Here is a 25,057-nt window from a genome sequence, read left to right on the forward strand (position 1 = left end):
GAAAGGCAAACAATCCTCCCAGGTTTTTAGATTCTTACCAACCACCGCTCTAAGCTAAGTACCTAGAGTTCTGTTGATTACCTCAGTCTGGCCATCTGTCTGGGGATGACAAGTAGTAGAGTATAGTAACTTCGTACCAAGCTTACCCCATAAAACACGCCAAAAATGAGAAAGGAATTTGGCATCACGATCCGAGACTATGGTGCGCGGCACCCCATGTAATCTCACAACCTCCCTGAAGAACAACTCAGCAACATGGACAGCATCATCACTCTTATGGCATGCAATGAAATGTGCCATCTTACTAAACCTGTCCACAACAACAAAAATACTATCCCTACCACGCTTTGTTCTGGGCAATCCAAGCACAAAATCCATAGAAACATCAGTCCAAGGCAAAGTAGGTACAGGTAAAGGCATATAAAGGCCATGAGGCATAGATTTAGACTTAGCTTGCTTACATGCTATGCACACACCACACAGTTTCTCTACATCTCTACGCATATGTGGCCAAAAGAAATGTTCAGCAAGTATATCATATGTCTTAAGAACCCCAAAATGGCCCATAAGTCCCCCACAATGTGACTCTAACACAAGCAATTCACGCATAGAACATTTGGGTATACAAAGTTTATTTTCCTTAAATAAAAATCCCTCATGCCTAAAGAACTTGTTAAAGGCCCCATGTTCACATGCACTCCAAATAAGACCAAAGTCATCATCATCAACATACAAGGATTTTATATGCTCAAATCCTAACAACTTAGCATTAAGAGTAGTAATTAAAGCATACCTCCTAGAAAGTGCATCAGCCACAATATTTTCTTTCCCTTGCTTGTATTTAATCACAAAAGGAAACTGTTCAATGAATTCAACCCACTTACCATGTCTCTTGTTCAACTTACCTTGTCCCTTGAGGTGCTTTAAAGACTCATGGTCAGTGTGTATGACAAATTCTTTGGGTAGAAGGTAATGTTGCCATACCTCCAATGCTCTCACTAGGGCATATAGCTCCTTGTCATAGGTTGAATAGTTGAGTTGCGCTCCATTGAGTTTCTCACTGAAATAAGCAATAGGCTTTCTCTCCTGCATCAGGACTGCACCAATGCCTACACCAGAAGCGTCACACTCAATCTCAAATGTTTTATCAAAGTCAGGTAAAACTATAATAGGAGCAAAACAAAGAATAGATTTCAAAGTATCAAACACCCTTTGTTGTGCTTCCCCCCATTTGAACCCAACTTCCTTCTTTACCACCTCTGTGAGTGGGGCTGCTATAGTAGAGAAGTCCTTTACAAACCTCCGATAGAAGCTTGCCAAGCCATGGAAACTCCTCACCTCAGATATAGATTTAGGAATCGGCCATTCCCGAATTGCTTGAACCTTCTCCTCATCAACTTCAATCCCCTGTGCACTCACAACAAAACTAAGAAAGAAAAGCCTATCTATGCAAAAAGTGCATTTCTGTAGCTTAGCATATAACTTTTCAGCTCTCAAAGTTATCAATACTAACCTAACATGCTCAATATGGTCATCAATAGATTGGCTATAAATCAGTATATCATCAAAATAAACCACAACAAATTTGCCTAGAAAAGCACGTAAGACATGGTTCATTAATCTCATGAAAGTACTAGGTGCATTAGTTAGACCAAATGGCATAACCATCCACTCATATAAACCATATTTAGTCTTAAAGGCAATTTTCCATTCATCACCTAACTTCATTCTAATTTGATGATATCCACTCATTAAGTCAATTTTAGAAAAGTACTTACTACCATGCAGTTCGTCTAGCATATCATCTAGCCTAGGAATTGGATGGCGATACTTAACTGTGATTTTATTGACAGCTCGGCAGTCAACACACATCCTCCAAGAACCGTCCTTCTTAGGCACAAGTAATACAGGAACTGCATGGGCTCATACTCTCGCTCACAAATCCCTTAGACAACAGGTCATCAACTTGGCACCGCAACTCCTTAGTCTCCATATTTTTGCTCCTATAAGCTGGCCTATTAGGAATTGTAGCTTCAGGCACAAAGTCAATCTGATGTTCAATGCCTCGAAGAGGTGGCAGTCCGCTAGGCATTTCATCAGGAAATACATCAGAAAACTCCTGCAACAAAGAAACAAAACTAGAAGGCAAAGAAGAAGTGTCAATGTTAGTCAAATTAAGCAAAGTTTCCTTAAACCGAATCATTAAGATTGGTCTACCCTCACTAACACTACTGCGGATCTCTCTTTCTCTTACATACATGTTTTGTTTCTTTCTTCCCTCTATTGTTGTTTCACTCACCAATGGGCCATTCAATTGTTTCTTTTCACTCTTGGCCTCTTTTCCCTTTTTTCTTTATCTTTATTTTCTCCCTCCCCCTGAATACAATCCTGCCCCTCACTTTCTAATATCCTCTTTTGGTCCAGATAGACCTCTGGTGGTGTCAAAGGAGCTAGAACCACATGTTTACCCAAATAGGTAAGGGAGAACCGGTTGGTGTACCCATCATGCTGGACTCGCCTGTTGAATTGCCATGGGCGGCCTAGAAGAATATGCCCAGCTAGCATAGGTACTACATCACAAGTGACCTCATCCTTGTACCATCCAATGGAGAATGGCTCCTTCACCTGCTTATTTACTCTCACAGAACCCATATCATTTAGCCATTGAAGCTTATATGGCCATGGGTGCTATACACATGTAAAACCCAATTTCTGCACCATGCTCAAACTAGCTACATTAGTGTAACTTCCACTATCAATAATCAAAAGGCATACCTTGTCAAGTACCAAGCATCTTTGTTCTAAGCTCTCCTCTTGAACTTGCATGTTGAGAACTCGCCTGGTAACTAGTAACTGTCCCATCTCAGGTTGTAAAACTTCTTCATCAACCTCATCATCATCATTGCAGTCTTCAAGTGGCGGCATTGGGTTTTCTTCACTGTCGAGTAGTTGATTCGTGGGCCAGTCCAGACTCCACTAGTAAAGCATACTAATGATTCCTTTTGATCTAGGCGCTGTTTTAGGATTCCTCCGTATCCAATGTTGGATGCGTCAGTTTCCACTATCTTAAAAGCATCTGGATGTGGTATGGCCAGACAAGGAATTGTTTTTACTTTTGACTTTATTTTCTTTACAGCTATGGTATGCTTTTCTGTCTAGACAGGTGGCGTTTTCTTTAGCCTTTCAAATAATGGCTTTGCATCTTGAGCCAATAAAGGATAAAAATCACTGACATAATTGAGGCTCCCTAAAAATCGCTGTAGTTGAGTCTTGTCTTTAATTTCATCAGGAAATTTATCTGCAAACTCAATAGCACGATTAATAGGAATAATAGTCTGGTTTGAAATATTATGTCCTAAAAAACGAATAGCAGTTTGAAAAAGTTTTATCTTTTTGGCAGAAACGACCAAGCCATTCTGTTGCGCTATATTGATGAAAATATTTAAGTGTTTAAAATGTTTTTCTATATTTTCTGAAAAAATTAATACGTCATCAATATAGACTATCGAAAAGGTCGTATATGGAGTGAAGATATCATTCATTATCTTCTGAAATTCAGAGGGAGCATTCTTGAGACCGAATAAAATTACATTCCATTCATACTGTCCAAATGGAACGGTAAATGCTGTTTTATATCGATCTTGCTCTGCAATTTGAATTTGCCAATAGCCTGATTTCATATCAAATTTTGAAAAGATTTGAGCATTATAAAGGCGATTCAGCAAATCCCTTTTATTGGGGAGCGGATAGCGAATCCAACGCAAAGCCTTATTGATATGGATCAACCATCACTCAACCATGGAGCTCAAGGGAGCAAGGAGAATAAGATAGGAGATCCATTAGTGTTTCCTAGTGGGCCAATTACAAGAAGTCAAGCAAAGAGATATGGGGCAGCCATATCCTTATATGTTCAAGCCCAAATTACACAAGAGCTTCATGATGTGGCATTTAACAAGTGTTATGTGGAACTTGAAGGCAAACCTAAGCTTCTTACAATGTTGGAGACATGTGCTGTTGGTGTAGCACACTCTAGCCATGCTAATATGTAAGGGATGTGGGCTTGGACGTGTTCTTATTTCTTGTTGCTTGTTTTGGTCTAATTACTATGTAAGGGATATGGGCTTATAGTGTTTGTTTTAAGTTGTTTTGGGCTAATTTTATATGCATGCAATCTGCCCAATATTAAGTTGTCTATTTTGGGTTGGAAATGATTCTATTTTGTGTGTAATAGTTAGGCCCATGTGTTTTGGCCTTAGGGCAGCCTAGTTAGATACTCTTCTTTAAATTTAGGGTTGTTTGAGGCATATAAATAGCCTCCTTAAGATGTAAAACGAGATTTTGGCATAATTTGAATCAAAGACAGATTGTTCATGCTCTTGCATGTTCTTCTTGATTAGAGAGATTGTGAGAATTTGCTATCCTCTAATTGCATCAAGAATTAAGGTAAACTTATCAACTCGTTGTGGCGTTTATCTTGTTCTTTGCTCGATTATTGATGTTACCGTTTCCTTATAAACGTGGGGTGCCATAGAGCGTTTTAATCTCGATTATTGGTGTTTCCGTTTCCTTATAAACGTGGGGTGCCATAGAGGTAAACTTATATCCCATTCCTTTGATTCCCGATCCCGGTTCCTTATCATTTGGTATCAGAGCCAAATCAAAGTTTTGGGGTAAGTTCTGTTATCTTAGTTTAGGAATTTGAGTTTTCTATTTGCTGGATTTCCTTTGATGTTATCTTAATACTTGCTTTCATTCTAGATCTGGATTTTTCTCTTTAGATCTTCTTGGATCTGGACTTTTTCTTTTAGATGTTCTTGGATCTGAGTTTTCTCTTTGGATCTTCTTGTTGTTTGTTTGTTTATTAAAAAAAAAAAACAAAAAACAAAAAAAAATCAATTGATTACGTTATTAAGAATTTATAAGTTATTAAATACCAAATCTAGAGATTTGTTTGTCTTCTTGAATCTTGTTGATAAAAAAAAAAAAAAAAAACTGAGAGGTAAGTCAAATCTTGTTAAAGTCATTACCTACCTATGTTGAATTGGGAGACACAAAAGTCATTGCTGGATATTCTAAATATAAAACCATTACCTACCTAAATTGAATTGGGAGACACAAAATTCATTATTGGTTACCTACCTAAGTTGAATTGGGAGACACAAAAGTCATTGTTGGACAACCTAAATATTAAGTCATTACCTACCTAAATTGAAATTGGGAGACACAAACCATCCACTTATACCTTGTTAAGGCCTTACCCTACCTAAATTGGGTCACATTTGTGGGTTAAGTGAGGATACAAGCCAAGCACGTCTGCTACAGTAACTTGCTACAGGAACTCAGAAGCAAACTTGCTACAGTACCTTTAAAAAAAAAAAAATTTTTTTGGGTTTTCTTTGTTTGCTTGCTTTGATTGGGTAGAATTAATTAGGTCCATATTTGGTTTGCTTTGTAGTAAACTAAATTCATACACTATATCCCTAAATTGTCTTTTAAATTCTAGTTTCTATTTCTTGTTTGTGTGCTATCTTTGCTTCATTTATATTGTTAGGGTGTATTTGCTTGTTCCAACACTCTAATTAATAATCAAGTAGTACATTGTTTTGTTCTTGTGCTACCATTCATTTTGTTTGAGTTTTCTTTCTAGAATTGTGCTTACGTTTCTTTTGTTAAGGTTTATTTTCCTTGTGTTCTAAACGTGCTTTGAGATTGATTGGTTGGCCTAAAATTCTGAAGTACAATTGGAGGATTTGCAAGGAGTGATTGAGGAGTGTAAACACGTGAGGGAGTGCTTTATCACTAACTCAAATCTTTTTCGTGTTTTCTATTCTTGAATACTAACCATGAGTTCAGGCACATCTGGAGATGGTAACGGAGATGGAAATCCAATTAGAGATCCTCAACTAAAGTTGTTCATGGAATCTATCCAAGGACAATTTAGAACCTTCAACAATCTCTTTCAAGACATGAGGGAAGAATTGCAAGAGATGAAGGCTTCACAAAGCTCTAATGCCACTAGAGCCCGTCCCCAAGTTAGAATTCAAACCCATGATAATGAGGAAACTGAAGATACTAATCCTAATAAAATTGATGGAGACTTGGGAGCAATCAAAATGAGGATCCCAGAATTCAATGGCAACAACAATGCTAAAGAATACCTTGAATGGGAGAGAAAGGTAGAACAAATCTTTGAATGCCATAATTATTCCCAGGAGAAGAAATCCCATCTTGCAGCTGTGGAGTTCAAAGGATATGCTATGTTTTGGTGGGAACAATTGCTACTAAAAAGAAGAAGTAGGGGGATGCGACCGGTACCACCATGGGAGATCATGAAGGAATTAATGCACCAAAAGTTTGTCCCTGCTCATTACTTTAGGGATTTACACAACAAACTAGCAAGAATGGTGCAAGGAGGGAGGAGCGTGGAAGAGTACTATAAGGAGATGGAGATTTGCATGGCAAGAGCCAAGATTGAGGAAGATGTCCAAATTACCATGTCACGATTCCTTGGAGGTCTAAATAGCGATATTGCTGATGCTTTGGAGATGTATCGCTATGATACACTAGAAGAGATGGTAGATATGGCCATGAAGCTAGAAAGGCAGAAAAAGGGAAAGTCTACCAACAAATATTCCAACAATACTTTGGGAACCAAATGGTCCAAAGGAGGAGAGAAGAGAGATTTCAAAGGTCCTAGTTTCCAAAGAACGGAATCAGTTTCGAAAGGTAAAGAGGTTGCCCAAACTACATTCAAAGGAAACAAAGGTACTTCTAACTCTATAAACCCTGCTAGAGAAATTAAATGCTTTAAGTGTTTAGGAAAAGGGCATATTGCATCTCAATGTCCTAATAAAAGGGTTATGATTGTTAGGGAAGATGGAAATGTTAGTTCTGAATCTGAATGTAGTGATTGTGATGATATGCCTCATTTGCATGATGTTGATAATGATAATTCAGATGAGGATGAGCATAACTTGTTGTTTGCTGAACGTGGAGAATCTCTGGTTGTTAGGCAAGTTTTGAATATGCATGTTAAGGAGGAGAGCCTTGAACAACGTGAGAACATATTTCACACTAGATGCTTGATACATGGAAAAGTGTGCTTGCTTATTATTGATGGGGGTAGTTGCACTAATGTTGCTAGTGTGAGTATGGTGAATAAGTTGAATTTGGCATGTCTTAAACATCCTAAACCTCATAGATTACAATGGTTGAATGATGGTGGAGAGGTGAAGGTGACACGCCAGGTGCTTGTGCCATTCTCCATTGGATGGTACAAAGATGAGATTTTGTGTGATGTAGTACCAATGCAGGCAGGCCATCTATTGTTGGTGATACGAATCCACTACCACCAACCACCTATGGAGCTCAAGGGAACAAGGACCACAACAATTGCAATCCATTAGCACTTCCTAATGGACCAATTACAAGGAGTCGTGCAAAGAAGTATGGAGCAACCATGTCCTTACACATTCAAGAACAAGTTACAAAAGAGCTCCATGACCTTGCTTTCAACAAGTGCTATGAAGAACTTGAAGGAACACCTAAATTTCTCACATTAATAGAAGCACATGTTGAATGGGAACATGAATTGGTTAGCACGCCCGTGCTAGATGGCACACCCCAGGCCGTGCCCTCGTCTGACTTGCTGAGGAAAACAACTACCTTGAAGCACACCCCGTGCCAAATAGCACACCCAGGCCGTGCTTCCCTCTGACTCTGAAGCACCCCCGTGCCAAATAGCACACCCGGGCCGTGCTTCCCTCTGACTCTCACGAGGGAACTCCTACATTGAAGCACGCCCGTGCCAAATAGCACACCCAGGCCGTGCTTGTCCCTGCCTATCATTAAGTTATGATAAGGAACCGGGATCGGGAATCAAAGGAATGAGATGTAAGTTCGCCTCTATGGCACCCCACGTTTATAATGAAACGGAAACACCAATAATCGAGATTAAAATGCTCTATGGCACCCCACGTTTATAATGAAACGGTAACACCAATAATCGAGCAAAGAACAAGATAAACGCCACAAATGAATTGATAAGTTTACCTTAATTCTTGATGCAATTAGAGGATAGCAAATTCTCACAATCACTCTAATTAAGAAGAACATGCAAGAGCATGAGCAATTCTGCCTTTGATTCAAATTATGCCAAAAATCCCGTTTTACATCTTAAGGAGGCTATTTATATGCCTTAAACAAACATAACCCTAAAGAAGAGCATCTAACTAGGCTGCCCTAGGGCCAAAACACATGGGCTTAACTCTAAAACACAAAATAAAGTCATTTCCAGCCCAAAACAAACAACTTAATATTGGGCAGATTGCATGCATCATAAAACCAACCCAAAACAACTTAAATAAACACTGTGAGCCCATATTACATATTAATTAGACCAAAACATGCAACAAGGGATAAGGACACGTCCAAGCCCACATCCCTTACATATTAGCATGTCTAGGGTGTGCTACACCAACAGCACATGTCTCCAACATTGTAAGAAGCCTAGGTGTGCCTTCAAGTTCCACACAACACTTGTTAAATGCCACATCATGAAGTTCTTGTGTAATTTGGGCTTGAACATATAAGGATATGGCTGCCCCATATCTCTTTGCTTGACTTCTTGTAATTGGCCCACTAGGAAACACTAATGGATCTCCCATGTTGTTCTCCTTGCTCCCTTGAGCTCCATGGTTGAGTGATGGTTGATCCATATCAAGTTAGTTAGCTTATTTTGAGTTTTTGCTTTGCTAATGGGTTGGGCCTCCAATATTTCGGCCACCCTTGAATAATTAGCCTTATTTTGATTAGATTTAGTCAATCTTTAGTGGATTTGGATTAGATCTCCAAATCCTTAAGTTGTTATGATTTTGTTAGTCAACTCCTTAGTTGGTTTAGATTTGCTAATCCTACTCCTTAGCTAACTCTAAATCCTCTAAGGATCTGGACCTCTTATATTAGTATAAATAGCTTGTTATTTTGTAATTATTCAATGAATTAAAGACTACTTCTTCATGCTTAGGCGTGTTCATGTTTTTAGAGAGTGTGAGATTGCATTCTTCTAATTGCATCAAGAATCAAGGTAAACTTATCAATTCTTTGTGGCGTTTATCTTATTCTTTTTCTCTATTATTGGTGTTCTTGCTTCTTTAAGCTTTGGGTGCCATAGAGAGGGGTTTAGTTTGATCTTGGATCTCTTCCAAAACTTGTCATTGAGTTCATGAAATTTATTTTCATTGGGTTCCGCGTCAGTTTGGTATCAGAGCCAAAGATTAAGGTAAATTCTTATTTATCTTAGCTCTAGGATCTGTGTTTATTTGTTTTCTTATTCTTATTGCTCTTGTGTTTGTTTTCTTCTTCATCTTGTTTCTTTGTGTGATTGTTTTCTTTTGTTTAGTTTCAATTCGTTTTTGCTTCAATTAAATTTAGTAATTTCGTGCTTGTTTCAATTCTGGAAGTTTAGATCTTAGATCTTATTGACTAAAAAGAAAAAAAAAAAGTATAGAAAGAAAATTTCGTCCACCATTAAAATTGCTTGTGTGGATCTTGATTTGTTCCTGAATCCAAGGGATTTGATCCTAATTCAAAGGGATTTTACCTTATTTTGTGGGATTTTGCCATATTTTGTGGGATTATTCCTAATCCTTAGGAGATTTGACCATATTTAGTGGGATTGTTCCTAATCCTAAAGGGATTTGACCATATTTTATGGGATTTAGTTATCCACTATAATCTTGTGATAAAATCCAATCTTAACTACTTGTGGATAAGATAACAAAAATTAGTTGACCATATCTTTTGAGATTGAGCAAATCTACTACAATCCTTGTCAAATCTAAGAATCCTACTTAAATTGGGTTGCAATAAAAGGGACACAAGGCAGCACGCCCGTGCTACACCTCTAGCACACCCGTGCTAGATCTTGCCTACTAGTTGTTGGACTAGGCCTAATTACACACGCCCGTGCTCCATCTAGCACGCCCGTGCTCTGTTCTGACCCTATCTTAAAACATTATTTTCTTTTGTTTTTCTTTGATTACTTGCTTTGTTTTGGGTAGAATTAATTAGGCCCATATTTGGTTTGCTTTGTAGTAAGCTAAATTCATACATTATATCCTAATATTGTCTTTAGTTTCTTTGTTTTTGTGTGAGCTTTCTGTTGCTTCTATTACATTATTAGGGTGTGTTTGCTTGTTCACTACACTCTAATTGATCATTAAAGTAGTGCATTGTTTATGTTCTTGTGCTACTGTCCATATCGTTTTGAGTCTTCATTCTAGAATTTGTGCTTGCTTTTCATTGTTAAGTTTTATTCCTTGATTCTAAACGTGATCTTTGAGTTGGTTGGTTGAATTAAGATTCTGAAGTTCAATTGGAAGAATTGCAAGGAGTGATTCAAGAGTGTAAACACGTGAGGGAGTGATTTATCAATAACCCAAATCTTTTGTGTTTTCTTTGAATACTAACCATGAGTACAGGCAAATCTGGAGATGGTAATGATGGTGACGCGGAACCCAATGAAAATAAATTTCATGAACTCAATGACAAGTTTTGGAATAGATCAAAGATCTAGAATAAATTCCCCTCTATGGCACCCAAAGCTTAAAGAAGCAAGAACACCAATAATAGAGTAAAAGAATAAGATAAACGCCACAAAGAATTGATAAGTTTACCTTGATTCTTGATGCAATTAGAAGAATGCAATCTCACACTCTCTAAAAACATGAACACGCCTAAGCATGAAGAAATAGTCTTTAATTCATTAATTGTTGATTCTTGAAAATTACAAAATAACAAGCTATTTATACTAATCTAAGAGGTCCAGATCCTTAGAGGATTTAGAGTTAGCTAAGGAGTAGGATTTAGCAAATCTAAACCAACTAAGGAGTTGACTAACAAAATCATAACAACTTAAGGATTTGGATATCTATTCCAAATCTACTAAAGATTGACTAAATCTAAACAAAATAAGGCTAATTAATCAAGGGTGGCCGAAATATTGGAGGCCCAACCCATTAACAAAGCAAAAAAAACACAAAATAAGCTAACTAGCTTCCTTCGCGAGCGCGAGCTTCACATACGCGAGCGCGACGACACCTCGCGAGCGCGATCCTACCGTGCGCGAGCGCGAGAAGCGCAAAGGAGAGGCAGAGAGTTAGGCAGCGCAAGTCGCGAGCGCGAGAAGCGCAAAGGAGAGGCAGAGAGTTAGGCAGCGCAAGTCGCGAGCGCGATTCCAACATGCGCGAGCGCGAGCGACACTTCGCGAGCGCGAACCTTCACTGCGCGAGCGCGAGAAGCGCAAAGGAGAGGCAGTGAGTTAGGCAGCGCAAATCGCGAGCGCGATTCCAACATGCGCTAGCGCGAGCGACACTCGCGAGCGCGAACCTTCACTGCGCGAGCGCGAGAAGCGCAAAGGAGCTCTTGCTATCCAAACATGGTTCCCACTCAACTTGTGCTTCTATTAATGTGAGAAACTTAGGTGTTCCTTCAAGTTCTTCATAGCACTTGTTGAAAGCAAGGTCATGGAGCTCTTGTGTGATTTGTTCTTGAATATATAAGGACATGGTTGCTCCATACTTCTTTGCACGGCTCCTTGTAATTGGTCCATTAGGAAGTGCTAATGGATTGCCATTGTTGTGGTCCTTGTTTCCTTGAGCTCCATAGGTGGTTGGTGGTAGTGGATCCGTATCATCCCCCCCTTCTTTAAAAAGATTTGTCCTCAAATCTGCATCCATGTCAAAGGGAGACAAATCACTAATATTAAAAGTTGCAGAAACATTATACTCACCTGGTAAGTCTATTTTGTAGGCATTGTCATTGATGCGTTCTAAGACTTGGAATGGCCCATCTCCACGTGCATCTAGCTTATTCTTCCTTTGGTTGGGAAATCTTTCCTTGCGAAAGTGTACCCAAACCCAATCACCTGGCATAAGTACTAACTTCTTCCTGCCCTTGTTGGCTTGATTAGCATATTGCTTGTTCCTCTTTTCTATGTTGGCTCTAGCCTTCTCTTGTAAAGACTTCACCAATTCTGCCTTTTTCTCACCATCTAGATTAGAAAGTTCATTCAAAGGTAAAGGAACAAGATCTAATACAGTTAGTGGATTAAAGCCATAAACAAGTTCAAATGGGCTAAAACCTGGGGTAGAATGTATGCTACGATTATATGCAAACTCAATGAATGGCAAACAATCTTCCCAAGTTTTCAAGTTCTTACCCACAATAGCACGAAGCAATGTTCCTAAAGTTCTATTCACAACTTCAGTTTGTCCATCTGTTTGTGGATGACAAGTTGTAGAATAAAGTAATTTAGTTCCAAGTTTACCCCACAAAACCCTCCAAAAGTGTGAAAGAAACTTTGCATTCCTATCAGAAACTATTGTTCTTGGTACCCCATGCAATCTTACCACTTCTTTAAAGAATAATTCAGCAACATTATTGGCATCATCAGTTTTATGACAAGGAATAAAATGAGCCATCTTGCCAAATAACACGAGAACTTCATGATGTCGCATTTAACACGTGTTGTGAGGAACTTGAAGGCATTCCTAGGCTCCTAATGTTGCTACAGTGCCCGTGCCAATAAGTTTGACTTTTCTACAGTACCTTTGACTTTTCTACAGTTGAACTTGACTTTGCTACAGTTGCTACACACTAGTGCAACTCGCGAGCGCGAGCTTGACCTACGCGAGCGCGAGAAGTGCAAAGGAGAGGCAGAGGGTTAGGCAGCGTAACTTGCGAGCGTGAGCTTCACATACGTGAGCGCGACCACATCTCGCGAGCGCGACTCTACCGTGCGCGAGCGCGAGAAGCGCAAAGGAGAAGCAGAGAGTTAGGTAGCACAACTCGCGAGCGCGAGCCCAACATGCGCGAGCGCGAGCGACACTCGCGAGCGCGAACCTTCACTGCGCGAGCGCTAGAAGCATAACTCGCGAGGCAGAGAGCTGGTTAGCATAAGTCGCGAGCGCGAATTTGAAATGCGCGAGCGCGACTCATGCTTGTTTTATGTTTTATGCTTTATTTGTTATCTTTGTAACCTAATATGTTTAGGTTTAGTATAAATACTCTCATCTTCATTGTAAAACACATCTTTGAGATGTTGATAAACTTCATTTGTTCAAGCTTTGCTTGTTCTCCTTGCTTAGAGTGATAGTGAGAAATTGCTTCCTCTAATTGCATCAAGAATTAAGGTAAACTTATCAATTCATTGTGGCGATTATCTTGTTCTTTGCTCGATTATTGGTGTTACCGTTTCACTATAAACGTGGGGTGCCATAGAGCGATTAATCTCGATTATTGGTGTTTCCGTTTCAATATAAACGTGGGGTGCCATAGAGGCGAACTTAGATCTTACAACACAAAAAAAAAAAAAAAAAAAAGTCATTGTTAAAGAGAGATAAGTCAGAATTTGTTAAGGTCATTACCTACTTAAGTTGAATTGGAAGACACAATTGCTGGACAACCTAAAGATATTTTGACTTAGATTGGGATCCTATCTTGAGAGAACACAAATCATTGCTAGACAGGTTGAATTCTTTTGCTTGGACCAACGATACTACATTTATATACACAAGCATGCAATTTTATAGTTAAAGATAATCAACCTGTGACATCAAGTACATCTGGTTATCACTATAATTTCTGTGTCAATTCTGAAAATTTGGTTTTTTTTTTATTGTTTACTTACTTTGATTGGGTAGAAGTAATCAGGCCCATATTTGGTTTGTTTTGTAGTAAACTAAATTCATACATCATATCCAGAAATTGTCTTTTTAAATTCTAGTTTGCTTAATTCTTGTTTTGAGCTTCTTTTGCTTCTATTACATTATTAGGGTGTATTTGTTTGTTCACTACACTCTAAATTAATATAATCAAGTAGTACATCATCTTGTCCTTGTACTACCATCCAATGTCGTTTTGAGTCTTCTTTCTAGAGTTTGTGCTTACTTTTATTGTTAAGATTTATTTCCTTGATTCTAAAACGTGCTTTCGAATTGGTTGGTTAATCTACGATTCTGAAGTACAATTGGAGGAATTGCAAGGAGTGATTGAGGAGTGTAAACACGTGAGGGAGTGCTTTATCACTAACTCAAATTTTTTTTCGTGTTTTCTATTCTTGAATACTAACCATGAGTACAGGTACATCTGGAGGTGGTAACGGAGATGGAAATCCAATTAAAAGATCCTCAACTAAAATTGTTCATGGAATCTATCCAAGGACAATTTAGAACCTTCAACAATCTCTTTCAAGACATGAGGGAAGAATTGCAAGAGATGAAGGCTTCACAAAGCTCTAATGCCACTAGAGCTCGTCCCCAAGTTAAAATTCAAACCCATGATGATGAGGAGACTGAAGATACTAATTCTAATAAAATTGATGGAAACTTGGGAGCAATCAAAATGAGGATCCCAGAATTCAATGGTAACAACAATGCTGAAGAATACCTTGAATGGGAGAGAAAGGTAGAACAAATCTTTGAATGCCATAATTATTCCCAGGAGAAGAAATCCCATCTTGCAGCTGTGGAGTTTAAAGGATATGCTATGTTTTGGTGGGAACAATTGCTACTAAAAAGAAGAAGTAGGGAGTTGCGACCAGTACCTCCATGGGAGATCATGAAGGAATTAATGCACCAGAAGTTTGTCCCTGCTCATTACTTTAGGGATTTACACAACAAACTAGCAAGAATGGTGTGATATGGATCCATTGGTGCTTCCTAGTGGGCTTGGATGTGTTCTTATCCCTTGTTGCATGTTTTGGTCTAATTAATATGTAATATGGGCTCATAGTGTTTATTTAAGTTGTTTTGGGTTGGTTTTATGATGCATGCAATCTGCCCAATATTAAGTTGTTTGTTTTGGGCTGGAAATGACTTTATTTTGTGTTTTAGAGTTAAGCCCATGTGTTTTGACCCTAAGGCAGCCTAGTTAGATGCTCTTCTTTAGGGTTATGTTTGTTTAAGGCATATAAATAGCCTCCTTAAGATGTAAAACGAGATTTTTTGGCATAAATTGAATCTAAGGCAGAATTGCTCATGCTCTTGCATGTTCTTCTTAATTAGAGTGATTGTGAGAATTTGCTATCCTCTAATTGCATCAGGAATTAAGGTAAACTTATCAATTCGTTTGTGGCGTTTATCTTGTTCTTTGCTCGATTATTGGTGTTACCGTTTCATTATAAACGTGGGGTGCCATAGAGCGTTTTAATCTCGATTATTGGTGTTTCCGTTTCATTATAAACGTGGGGTGCCATAGAGGCGAACTTACATCTCATTCCTTTGATTCCCGATCCCGGTTCCTTATCATTTGGTATCAGAGCCAAATCAAAGTTTTGGGGTAAGTTCTGTTATCTTAGTTTAGGAATTTGAGTTTTCTAGTTGCTGGAATTTCTTTGATGTTATCTTAATACTTGTTTTCATTCTAGATCTAGATTTTTCTCTTTAGATCTTCTTGGATCTGGACTTTTTCTTTTAGATGTTCTTGGATCTGAGTTTTCTCTTTAGATCTTCTTATTGTTTGCTTGTTTATTAAAAAGAAAAAAAAAACAATTGATTACGTTATTAAGAATTTATAAGTTATTAAATACCAAATCTGGAGTTTTGTTTGTCTTCTTGAATCTTGTTGATAAAAAAAAAAAAAAAAGAAAAAAAAAAGAGAGGTAAGTCAAATCTTGGTAAAGTCATTACCTACTTAAGTTGAATTAGGAGACACAAAAATTGTTGGACAACCTACAAACTAAGTCAATATCTACCTAGATTGAAATTGAAAGACACAATTGCTGGACAACCTAAAGGCATTTTGACTTGATTTGGGAATTTATTGATAGTCCATCTTACATTCAATTGAAGGATATCATATTTTGACTTGATTTGGGATCTTATCTTGAGAAAACACAAAAATCATTGTTGGGCAACCTAAATATTAATTCATTACCTACCTAAATTGAAATTGGGAGACACAAACCATCCACTTATACCTTGTTAAGCCCTTATCCTACCTAAATTGGGTCACATTTGTAGGTTAAGTGAGGATATAAGTCAAAAACGTGTGCTACAGTAACTTGCTACAGGAACTCAGAAGCAAACTTGCTACAGTACCTTAAAAAAAAAATTTTTTTTTTGGGTTTTCTTTGTTTGCTTGCTTTGATTGGGTAGAATTAATTAGGTCCATATTTGGTTTGCTTTGTAGTGAACTAAATTCATGCAATATATCCAGAAATTGTCTTTTAAATTCTAGTTTCTATTTCTTGTTTGTGTGCTATCTTTGCTTCATTTATATTGTTAGGGTGTATTTGCTTGTTCCAACACTCTAATTAATAATCAAGTAGTACATTGTTTTGTTCTTGTGCTACCATTCATTTTGTTTGAGTTTTCTTTCTAGAATTGTGCTTACGTTTCTTTTGTTAAGGTTTATTTTCCTTGTGTTCTAAACGTGCTTTGAGATTGATTGGTTGGCCTGAAATTCTGAAGTACAATTGGAGGATTTGCATGGAGTGATTAAAGAGTGTAAACACGTGAGGGAGTGCTTTATCACTGACTCAAATGTTTTTGTGATTTCTATTTTGAATACTAACCGTGAGTGCAGGCACATTTGGAGATAATAGTGGGGAGGGAAGTCAAATGGAGGATCCCCAGTTGAAACTTGTAATGGATTCAATCCTAGGACAGTTTAGAACTTTCAACAATTCCGTCCAAGATATGAGAAAGGAGTTACAGGAGTTTAAAGCTACCCAACGCTCTAATACAAGAAGAGCTCGACCTAGTGGTACACCAACTAGATTTCAAACTCATGAAGAGAAGAAGGTCGATAATCCTGATCGTTACTTTAAGGATTTGAATAATGAGTTAGGAAGGGTGCAGGGAAGGAAGAATGTGGATTACCTCAATAGATATTCATCCACAAAGGAAGAGCGGAAGACCATTCTAACACCAGTTTGGTCAAAGGAAGTATATGTAGATCAATGTAAAAATGAAAGTATGAGACTTCATGTTGAAAATAAAGAAAAAGAGTGTAAAAATAAAATGAGTGAAAATATACTGAGTGCAAATAAAAAGAAAGAGGGAAAAGAAAAAGAAAACAATGTGAGTTTGATAGCTAGAGCAAGTAAGGATACACATGCTTTGTACCACAATCAGCCTATACTTGTACCTTTGTGTAAGGGACCTTATTTGGCCACTAATGATCTTAACCCATCCTTGCCAAGTGTGTTTGTTGATCTTTTGCAGGACTTTGAACATGTGGTTCCAGAAGAGATTGCCCAATCTTCATGTGAGGGTGAAAAGGTGGTTCTTGCACCATTGACACCTCAAGAAGTGAATATTGATCAGAAAAAGTTGCTTGAGAGAGAGAAAGAGGAGTTCACTGATGTCTTTCTTGAAGAGTTGCCTAGTGGATTGCCACCTTTGAGAGGGATAGAACATCAAATCGATTTCATTCTTGGCTCCACCATTCCAAATCAACCAGTCAATAGAAGTAATCCAATGGAGACAAAGGTGTTGCAAAGGCATATTCAGGTTGTAGCAAACAATGGAGTTCAATATGGTCTAAAAAGGAGAAGAAGAGTAAAGAAAAGGGCATGGATTCTAAGGAGAAGTGGACTGATCCTAGCAAGCAAAAGGATACCTCAACTTTTAACTAAGATTCGAGGACGAATCTTTTTGAGGAAAGGGGGAATGATATGGATCCATTGGTGCTTCCTAGTGGGCTTGGATGTGTTCTTATCCCTTGTTGCATGTTTTGGTCTAATTAATATGTAATATGGGCTCATAGTGTTTATTTAAGTTGTTTTGGGTTGGTTTTATGATGCATGCAATCTGCCCAATATTAAGTTGTTTGTTTTGGGCTGGAAATGACTTTATTTTGTGTTTTAGAGTTAAGCCCATGTGTTTTGGCCCTAGGGCAGCCTAGTTAGATGCTCTTCTTTAGGGTTATGTTTGTTTAAGGCATATAAATAGCCTCCTTAAGATGTAAAACGAGATTTTTTGGCATAAATTGAATCTAAGGCAGAATTGCTCATGCTCTTGCATGTTCTTCTTAATTAGAGTGATTGTGAGAATTTGCTATCCTCTAATTGCATCAGGAATTAAGGTAAACTTATCAATTCGTTTGTGGCGTTTATCTTGTTCTTTGCTCGATTATTGGTGTTACCGTTTCATTATAAACGTGGGGTGCCATAGAGCGTTTTAATCTCGATTATTGGTGTTTCCGTTTCATTATAAACGTGGGGTGCCATAGAGGCGAACTTACATCTCATTCCTTTGATTCCCGATCCCGGTTCCTTATCATGGTGCAAGGAGGGAGGAGCGTGGAAGAGTACTACAAGGAGATGGAGATTTGTATGGCAAGAGCCAAAATTGAGGAAGATGTACAAATCACCATGTCACGATTCCTTGGAGGTCTAAATAGCGATATTGCTGATGCTTTGGAGATGTATCGCTATGATACACTTGAAGAAATGGTAGATATGGCCATGAAGCTAGAAAGGCAGAAAAAGGGAAAGTCTACCAACAAATATTCCAACAATACTTTGGGAACCAAATGGTCCAAGGGAGGTGAGAAGAAAGACTTCAAAGGTCCTAGTTTCCAAAGAACGGAATCAGTTTCAAAAGGTAAAGAGGTTGCCCAAACTACATTCAAGGGAAACAAAGGTACTTCTAACTCTATAAACCTTGCTAGAGAGATTAAATGCTTTAAGTGTTTAGGAAAAGGGGCATATTGCATCTCAATGTCCTAATAAAAGGGTTATGATTGTTAGGGAAGATGGAAATGTTAGTTCTGAATCCGAATGTAGTGATTGTGATGATTTGCCTCATTTGCATGATGTTGATAATGATAATTCAGATGAGGATGAGCATAACTTGTTGTTTGCTAAACGTGGAGAATCTCTAGTTGTTAGGCGAGTTTTGAATATGCATGTTAAGGAGGAGAGCCTTGAACAACGTGAGAACATATTTCACACTAGATGCTTGATACATGGGAAAGTGTGCTTGCTTATTATTGATGGGGGTAGTTGCACTAATGTTGCTAGTGTGAGTATGGTGAATAAGTTGAATTTGACATGTCTTAAACATCCTAAACCTTATAGATTGCAATGGTTGAATGATGGTGGAGAGGTGAAGGTGACACGTCAGGTGCTTGTGCCATTCCCCATTGGATGGTACAAAGATGAGATTTTGTGTGATGTAGTACTGATGCAGGCAGGCCATCTATTGTTGGGAAGGCCATGGCAATATGATCGAAAGGCACTACATGATGGGTTCTTTAACCGATACTCTTTGTGATATGAATCCGCCAACACTCATCCATGGAGATCAAAGGAACAAAGGAGCATGGATACCTCAACTTCTAACTAAGATTAGAGGACGAATCTTTTCGAGGAAAAGGGGTATGATACGGAATGGCTACCACTCAAACATAGAGCTCGAGGAAGCATGGGGAACACCTAAGTTTCTCACATTGATGGAAGCACATGTGGAGTTGGAACCTGAATTTCCAGCCTATGGCATGCCTAGACACTCACTGCCTCTCCTTTGCGCTTCTCGCGCTCGCGCAGTGAAGGTTCGCGCTCGCGCATGTTGGAATCGCGCTCGCGATTTGCGCTGCCTAACTCACTGCCTCTCCTTTGCGCTTCTCGCGCTCGCGCAGTGAAGGTTCGCGCTCGCGAAGTGTCGCTCGCGCTCGCGCATGTTGGAATCGCGCTCGCGACTTGCGCTGCCTAACTCTCTGCCTCTCCTTTGCGCTTCTCGCGCTCGCGCAGTGAAGGTTCGCGCTCGCGAAGTGTCGCTCGCGCTCGCGCATGTTGGAATCGCGCTCGCGACTTGCGCTGCCTAACTCTCTGCCTCTCCTTTGCGCTTCTCGCGCTCGCGCACGGTAGAATCGCGCTCGCGAGGTGTGGTCGCGCTCGCGTATGTGAAGCTCGCGCTCGCGAAGGAAGCTAGTTAGCTTATTTTGTGTTTTTTTTTGCTTTGTTAATGGGTTGGGCCTCCAATATTTCGGCCACCCTTGATTAATTAGCCTTATTTTGTTTAGATTTAGTCAATCTTTAGTAGATTTGGAATAGATATCCAAATCCTTAAGTTGTTATGATTTTGTTAGTCAACTCCTTAGTTGGTTTAGATTTTCTAAATCCTACTCCTTAGCTAACTCTAAATCCTCTAAGGATCTGGACCTCTTAGATTAGTATAAATAGCTTGTTATTTTGTAATTTTCAAGAATCAACAATTAATGAATTAAAGACTATTTCTTCATGCTTAGGCGTGTTCATGTTTTTAGAGAGTGTGAGATTGCATTCTTCTAATTGCATCAAGAATCAAGGTAAACTTATCAATTCTTTGTGGCGTTTATCTTATTCTTTTACTCTATTATTGGTGTTCTTGCTTCTTTAAGCTTTGGGTGCCATAGAGGGGAATTTATTCTAGATCTTTGATCTATTCCAAAACTTGTCATTGAGTTCATGAAATTTATTTTCATTGGGTTCCGCGTCACTCAAACATAGAGCGCGAGAAGCGCAAAGGAGAGGCAGAGAGTTAGGCAGCGCAAGTCGCGAGCGCGATTCCAACATGCGCGAGCGCGAGCGACACTTCGCGAGCGCGAACCTTCACTGCGCGAGCGCGAGAAGCGCAAAGGAGAGGCAGAGAGTTAGGCAGCGCAAGTCGCGAGCGCGATTCCAACATGCGCGAGCGCGAGCGACACTTCGCGAGCGCGAGCGACACTGCGTGAGCGCGAGAAGCGCAAAGGAGAGGCAGTGAGTTAGGCAGCGCAAATCGCGAGCGCGATTCCAACATGCGCGAGCGCGAGCGACACTCGCGAGCGCGAACCTTCACTGCGCGAGCGCGAGAAGCGCAAAGGAGAGGCAGTGAGTGTCTAGGCATGCCATAGGCTGGAAATTCAGGTTCCAACTCCACATGTGCTTCCATCAATGTGAGAAACTTAGGTGTTCCCCATGCTTCCTCGAGCTCTATGTTTGAGTGGTAGCCATTCCGTATCATACCCCTTTTCCTCGAAAAGATTCGTCCTCGAATCTTAGTTAGAAGTTGAGGTATCCATGCTCCTTTGTTCCTTTGATCTCCATGGATGAGTGTTGGCGGATTCATATCATTCCCCTTTTCCTCAAAAGTGTTCGTCCTCGAATCTGCAGCCATGTTAAAAGGAAACAAATTACTAATATTGAAAGTAATGGTAACACCATACTCACCTGGTAAGCCTGTCTTGTAGGTGTTGTCATCAATGTGCTCCACAACTTGGAATGGTTCACCTCCACGTTCATCAAACTTAATCTTTCTTTGGTTGGGAAACTTTTCCTTGTGAAAATGTACCCAAACCCAATCACCTGGTTTAAACACAACATGTCTTCTTCTCTTGTTGGCATGGTTGGTATAGCCTTTGTTCTTTATGTTCATATGAACCCTAGCCTTAGCATGCATCTCCTTCACCAATGTAGGCCTTTCTTCACTTTTAGGAAATCCCTGCAACAAAGAAACAGAACTAGAAGGTAGAGGAGAAGTGTTAATGTTGGTCAAACAAACTTCTTTGCACAAAGGTACAATTAGAGGTTGAATTTGTTTTTCCTTTCCTTTTCCCTCTTTCTTTTTATTTTTACTTATCATGTTTTCACTCATTTTACTTTTACACTCCTTTTCTTTATTGACAGCTACAAAACTCATCTTTTTCTTTTCACATTGGTCTTCATACACTTCCTTTGAGGAACATGATCTTGGACTGGTCATCCATTCATCCTTTGTGAATGAATATCTATCTATGTTCTTCCTTCCTTGCTCCCTTTCTAATTCATTGTTCAAATTCCTAAAGTAAATGATTAGGATTATCGACCTCTTCATCTTTAGTTGTTTGAAATCTGGTTAGTGTAGTACTAGGACGAGCTCTTGTTGTATTAGAGCGTTGGGCAGCTTTAATCTCCTTCAAACCCTTTCTCATATCTTGGAAGAGACTGTTGAAGCTTTTAAACTGTTCTTGGATTGATTCCATTACAAGTTTTAATTGGGAATCATCTATTTGACTTTCATCCTCTCTATTATCTGTACTCATGGTTAGTATTCAAAGAGAAAACACAAAAGAATTTGGTAAATCACTCCCTCACGTGTTTACACTCTTGAATCACTCCTTGCAATTCTTCCAATTGAACTTTAGAATCTTAGTTCAACCAACCAACTCAAAGATCACGTTTAGAATCAAGGAATAAAACTTAACAATGAAAAGCAAGCACAAAATCTAGAAAGAAGACTCAAAACGATATGGACAGTAGCACAAGAACATAAACAATGCACTACTTTTAATGATCAACTAGAGTGTAGTAAACAAGCAAACACACCCTAATAATGTAATAGAAGCAACAGAAAGCTCACACAAAAACAAAGAAACTAGAATTTGAAAGACAATATTAGGATATAATGTATGAATTTAGCTTACTACAAAGCAAACCAAATATGGACCTAATTAATTCTACCCAAAACAAAGCAAGTAATCAAAGAAAAACAAAAGAAAACAGTTTGTTTAATAGGTTCAGAACCGTGCACGGGCGTGCTAGATGGAGCACGGGCGTGCGTGTAAGATCTTAGTCCAGCAAGTGGAAGTCAGAAAAGTGCACGGTTGTGCTTGAGGTGAAGCACGGGCGTGCTGCCTTGTGTTCCTTTTAATGCAACCCAATTTAAGTATGATTCTTAGATTTGACAAGGATTGTAGTAGATTTTGCTCAATCTCAAAAGATATGGTCAACTAATTTTTTTGTTATCTTATCCACAAGTAGTTAAGATTGGATTTTATCACAAGATTATAGTGGATAACTAAATCCCATAAAATATGGTCAAATCCTTTTAGGATTAGGAACAATCCCACTAAATATGGTCAAATCTCCTAAGGATTAGGAATAATCCCACAAAATATGCCAAAATCCCACAAAATAAGGTAAAATCCCTTTGAATTAGGATCAAATCCCTTGGATTCAGGAACAAAATCAAGATCCACACAAGCAATTTCAATGGTGGACGAATTTTTTTTTTTTTTTTTCAGTCAACAAGATCTAAGATCTAAACTTCCAGAATTGAAACAAGCACGAAATTACTAAATTTAATTGAAGCAAAAACGAATTGAAACTAAACAAAAGAAAACAATCACACAAAGAAACAAGATGAAGAAGAAAACAAACACAAGAACAATAAGAATAAGAAAACAAATAAACACAGATCCTAGAGCTAAGATAATAAGAATTTACCTTAATCTTTGGCTCTGATACCAAACTGACGCGGAACCCAATGAAAATAAATTTCATGAACTCAATGACAAGTTTTGGAATAGATCAAAGATCTAGAATAAATTCCCCTCTATGGCACCTAAAGCTTAAAGAAGCAAGAACACCAATAATAGAGTAAAAGAATAAGATAAACGCCACAAAGAATTGATAAGTTTACCTTGATTCTTGATGCAATTAGAAGAATGCAATCTCACACTCTCTAAAAACATGAACACGCCTAAGCATGAAGAAATAGTCTTTAATTCATTAATTGTTGATTCTTGAAAATTACAAAATAACAAGCTATTTATACTAATCTAAGAGGTCCAGATCCTTAGAGGATTTAGAGTTAGCTAAGGAGTAGGATTTAGCAAATCTAAACCAACTAAGGAGTTGACTAACAAAATCATAACAACTTAAGGATTTGGATATCTATTCCAAATCTACTAAAGATTGACTAAATCTAAACAAAATAAGGCTAATTAATCAAGGGTGGCCGAAATATTGGAGGCCCAACCCATTAACAAAGCAAAAAAAAACACAAAATAAGCTAACTAGCTTCCTTCGCGAGCGCGAGCTTCACATACGCGAGCGCGACCACACCTCGCGAGCGCGATTCTACCGTGCGCGAGCGCGAGAAGCGCAAAGGAGAGGCAGAGAGTTAGGCAGCGCAAGTCGCGAGCGCGATTCCAACATGCGCGAGCGCGAGAAGCGCAAAGGAGAGGCAGAGAGTTAGGCAGCGCAAGTCGCGAGCGCGATTCCAACATGCGCGAGCGCGAGCGACACTTCGCGAGCGCGAGTGACACTTCGCGAGCGCGAACCTTCACTGCGTGAGCGCGAGAAGCGCAAAGGAGAGGCAGTGAGTTAGGCAGCGCAAATCGCGAGCGCGATTCCAACATGCGCGAGCGCGAGCGACACTCGCGAGCGCGAACCTTCACTGCGCGAGCGCGAGAAGCGCAAAGGAGAGGCAGTGAGTGTCTAGGCATGCCATAGGCTGGAAATTCAGGTTCCAACTCCACATGTGCTTCCATCAATGTGAGAAACTTAGGTGTTCCCCATGCTTCCTCGAGCTCTATGTTTGAGTGGTAGCCATTCCGTATCACTTTGGTTCATAAGGGGAAGAAGGTGACTCTTGTTCCATTATCGCCTCAAGAAGTGTACACCGATCAGAAGAAAATACTTGAGAGAGAGAGAGAGACTTCAGCTTTGAGGGAAAATGAGAGTGAGGCTTCCAGTTCAAGAGAACAAAAGAGTATTAAGAGAGAGGTTGAAAAGAAAGAGGCCACAAAAGATACCAAACAGATGGTTGGCCCAAAAGTGAGTGAAACACCAAGAGGGGAGAGAAAGAAACACACTTTTTATGCGAGAGCTAGAGAGGTTAAGTGTGCCATAGCCATGGGGCAACCCGTGTTGCTTCTTAGGTTCAAGGAAATTTTGTTTTCTAACGCTGACACTAATCTTGATGGTTTGCCTCCTGTGTTTGTTTCTATGTTACAGGAATTCACTGATGTTTTTCCAGAGGAGTTATCTAGTGGATTACCACCTTTGAGAGGGATAGAACATCAGATTGATTTCATTCCCGGCTCCACCATTCCAAATCGACTAGCCTATCGAAGCAATCCAATGGAGACAAAGGAGTTGCAGAGGCAAGTTGATGAGCTTATGGAGAAAGGATTGGTACGAGAGAGCATGAGTCCTTGTGCCGTTCCAGTACTTTTAGTACCCAAAAAGGATGGTACATGGCGAATGTGTATTGACTGTAGGGCGGTCAACAAAATCACTGTCAAGTATAGATACCCTATTCCTAGA

At 39.2% G+C, this 25,057-nt stretch overlaps 1 protein-coding gene across 1 annotated transcript in view; it reads right to left on the reverse strand.

The window, feature by feature from the left end:
• Positions 1-3,155: 3,155 nt before the first annotated feature.
• LOC149498298 (uncharacterized) overlaps positions 3,156-25,057 on the reverse strand; it is a 52,552-nt gene continuing 30,650 nt past the window's right edge. Inside the window, 1 exon segment of the mRNA XM_089717291.1 lies at positions 3,156-3,355. Within this exon segment, the coding sequence (XP_089573417.1) occupies positions 3,156-3,355 (200 nt within the window).

This window comes from Jatropha curcas, chromosome 2 (genome assembly GCF_041381405.1).
Source record: "Jatropha curcas cultivar XTBG-Jc1 chromosome 2, XTBG_Jcur_1.0, whole genome shotgun sequence".
Lineage (NCBI taxonomy): Eukaryota > Viridiplantae > Streptophyta > Magnoliopsida > Malpighiales > Euphorbiaceae > Jatropha > Jatropha curcas.